This window comes from Poecilia latipinna, unplaced genomic scaffold (assembly GCF_001443285.1).
Source record: "Poecilia latipinna isolate Pla-1442-1.1 unplaced genomic scaffold, P_latipinna-1.0 Scaffold93, whole genome shotgun sequence".
In the NCBI taxonomy this organism is placed as follows: domain Eukaryota; kingdom Metazoa; phylum Chordata; class Actinopteri; order Cyprinodontiformes; family Poeciliidae; genus Poecilia; species Poecilia latipinna.
The window spans coordinates 83,124-86,613 of NW_015112709.1; the positions used below are offsets into that span (position 1 = coordinate 83,124).

General features: G+C 38.5%; 1 protein-coding gene across 2 annotated transcripts in view; it reads right to left on the bottom strand.

Annotated features, from left to right (window-relative positions):
- LOC106941573 (ephrin type-A receptor 3-like) overlaps positions 1-2,388 on the bottom strand; it is an 80,263-nt gene extending 77,875 nt beyond the window's left edge. Inside the window, exon 1 of one of the 2 annotated variants that reach the window (XM_015024639.1) lies at positions 2,107-2,388. In XM_015024639.1, coding sequence (XP_014880125.1) covers positions 2,107-2,200 — 94 coding nt within the window. In that variant the 5' untranslated portion in view covers positions 2,201-2,388. The remainder of the gene's footprint in view (positions 1-2,106) is intronic. The other variant, XM_015024649.1, reaches the window with a different exon arrangement.
- Positions 2,389-3,490: the final 1,102 nt, after the last annotated feature.

Sequence of the window (3,490 nt, forward strand, 5' to 3'; positions counted from 1 at the left end):
ACCCCGCCCGGGGGTCTTTAAAGGGGGTGTTTATGGGTTGTTTTTTGGTGGTGCTTTTTTTTTTTTTTTTTTTTTTTTCTCTCTCCATGAATGCCGAATGCTAAAAGTGTCTTCTCAGGAAAAATAAATAAATAAATAAATAAATAAATAAATAAATAAATAACACAAGCAAACACACACACACACACACACACACACACACACACACTCCCTCTCCACTGTGACATATTTTTCTTATATTTCGTGAGTGTTAGGTCTTTCAGTTTCACTAACGTCCATCAGCAATATGTCTCATGAACACATTTCAGTACTGGTATCTTGCGCCACTGAATAAAGTTCCCCTCGCGGAGTCTGAGCTGTTTGCTGTAGGTCTGCGTAAGCGTTTGGTTTTTATTCCATTTTGTCACGCAGCATATTCTCCTAACTCTCGCCGTCAAGGAGCGACCATAAATTACATCTAATGCTCTCTCCTCTCCTGCGCTGCTTTATACAAACGAACCAGAGTCCGGTCGCCCCTCACTGCAGGGGCTAAAGCAGACAACTCTCTTCTGTATTTTCTAAACGGAGAAAAAAAAAAAAAAAGAAAGAAAAAAAAAGTTGAATGATATCGTTCAAAAGCATTTCAAAGCGTTCAAAACCGAAATCAGTTTCATCTAGATTTATTTGTCTTGCAAACTAACCTCGGAGTTCATAAGGAGACTTTGCCCAACTTTTAAAAAGTACATTTTCAAGTTCATTCACTTTGGAAGTCTCAAATAGGGACGCCACTGTGTGGCCTAAAACCTGTGAGTTTTCATAGAGCGGTGGCAACAGAAAAATAAAACATAATTTGTGAATGTCTCTAAATATGATTCGTATATCTAATAAATTTGCTTTTTTTTGTCTTTGATCAACCACTTTCCTACAAAAGTTTAAGCTAACTGCACTCATTTGAGACATCAGTGAGTTTGTGTCCCACTAACTAAACAAAGCGGTATAAATGCAGTGCATAATTACTGTATTTATAAACTCTTAACCAGCTATTATACGTTATTCTGCTTAGATTGCTTTCCGACTTTAATAGTGTTGCGGGATGAGCATCTTCAATACTCGTCTGACTTTTGCTTCTCTGCTCGGCACTAACTGATAGACATCGGACAAAAATATAGCATTTTTGAGAATATTCTACGGATTTTATAAGGCTTGTGAATATAGTAAAAATTTAGCAATTTATCGTTTATAATGTCTTTATTTTTGCTCATGAGTGTTGCTTTACAGATATAAGGAAGTGACTGTGTGGACTTATAGGACCCGTCTCATAACGGGCGAAAAAGTCTCCTCAACTTTCGCAGGGAACACAACTGAGCATTAACGCGTTTGGTGAGAAGGTAAAAATCATGTGAAAATTTAAATTGTTGCAGAGCCTTTTAAATGCCATGGTGTACATGTTCGCAATGGCTTGCAAGTATATTTTCGGGTCAAAATATGCGGGTTTTCTTTTCTTTTTAAAGAACAATCCTGTGCGTTTTTACGCGCACTGCGACTGAGCTCATCCTCTACTTATTGTCCTGAAATGAAGTTCGGCTCACAGTTACCCTGTAACTGGGGCGTTTACCCCAAATGGATTAGTGGGCAGGCAGTAACAGACAGTTAAACACGAAGAGTTCCCTTGTATCTCCGTAACAACTCCCAAGGTGCGCATTGTGAGTTCTTTCAAAACTGACCTTCAATTCATGTAGATTTAATAACTAATCACAGTCCCAAATCTGCCTTTCACGCCCCCTTGTCGAGATCTATGTTCAGTTTGAACGTCCCACACAGTTCGCCAGTTAAATGACGTCTTGTGTCTGTTGATGCCACACTGTCACATCCGTGCGCTTTGGATCATCTTCCTATTGTTGTCGCAGTTATTTGAACAGTGATCCGCGACGGGCGCATGGCATGCTGAGATCAGTGCGGAGTGAAGCGCACCATTTAAACACACACACACACACACACACACGCTCGCTCTCTCTCTCCCTCTCATACACACAAACACACACACACACACACACGCAGAGAGACTGACTGACACACACAGAGTAGCGAGCGTTCACGTTGATTCAAATGTCCGCGGAGTTGCCTTACCTTCATTGGGGGGATAGATGATGAAGAAAGCAGGGACAACGCAGGACATTAGGAGGTGTAAAATGAAAAGAAGTGATCGCGGATTGCAATCCATGGCGGCGGATCAGAGGTACAGAACTCCATGAAGCCACTGACTGGTCTGGGAACGTCTTCTCTCCACTCAGCTTTCCCCCCTCTCTCCTGCTCCGTCTCTCTTCAGCAAGAGCAGTTTTCCGCTGGGTCCTACAGAGTCAAACCAACAGCAAAACACAGCGCCCAAGTTCATCACAGGTCAAGCAGAAACTGAAGTCTAGCAGGATGTTTTTTTTTTTTTTTTTATTTTACCTTTATTTTGCATATTGTGTTTCTTCTTTAAAAAAAAACAAAAAAAAAAAAAAAAAAAACTGTTTGAATCAACCTAACAAGAAATACGACCTGGGATTCAGGGACGAGCTAAAAAAATGGAGTGACATAGGAACTGCATGATGCTGTTTTGTTTTACTTTATCAACATTAGTTAAGATTAGTTAAATATGTAGTAATTCCAACTATGCATCTGTGTTATATTATAGCTTAATGAGGTTAAGAAGGTTAATGAACAGCTAAAATTTAATATTTTGTGACAACAAAAGTCAGAGGTGGACTGCAGAAAATTCTAATTAAATGTTTCTGTCTATAAATGTAATGTTCAATCTTCTGTATCACTTAAAAAAATAATTTTAATACTAAATGTCAACAGCATAACTGAACCCCTAAAATGTTGGGGGATTGTTTTAGTGAATATCTGCAAGATTATTCGTGGCTACCATCTTAATACCTCTTTGGAGATTTTCTGGAGGGACTATATAGTTATTAATTTATTTGTATTTATTTACTTGTGTGCTTCAACGTGCTTTTAAAATCCTTTTGGATTTCTGTCACTCACCTCTGACCCTTTAAAATTAATTTCACTATTCAAACACCTTAGTGAGCGTGATGAAAAAAAAAAAAATCATGTCAGCTTACTTTCGGTACACTCAGTCTTTATGTTTTCAATTGAAGGCAGCAATGAAAAGCTTGGTCTTAAACATGTTCAGCTAAATTCATTCATTTTGTTAGATTCTCAGTTTATGATAGTAAAACTAATATGTTGGTTATCTTAGCACACCAGCTCAGCAAGGGTGAGGACCTGTCATGAGAGTAGTGGTTGATAATGTTTCTGCATTATAGAAATACGTTTAATTTGTAACCAGCTTAGCAACAATGCCAACAATAGAGTCAAACCATGACGCGGTCACTACAAATGACAAAACACATCTTTGCTGTGGTTAGTATTTCAGTCCAAGTTAATGCTTTGATTGAGCAGTTATGCTCCTGTTATGGCTAAACTTCCTAGCAGGCTAATCAGGTGATATCCATTTATTTCA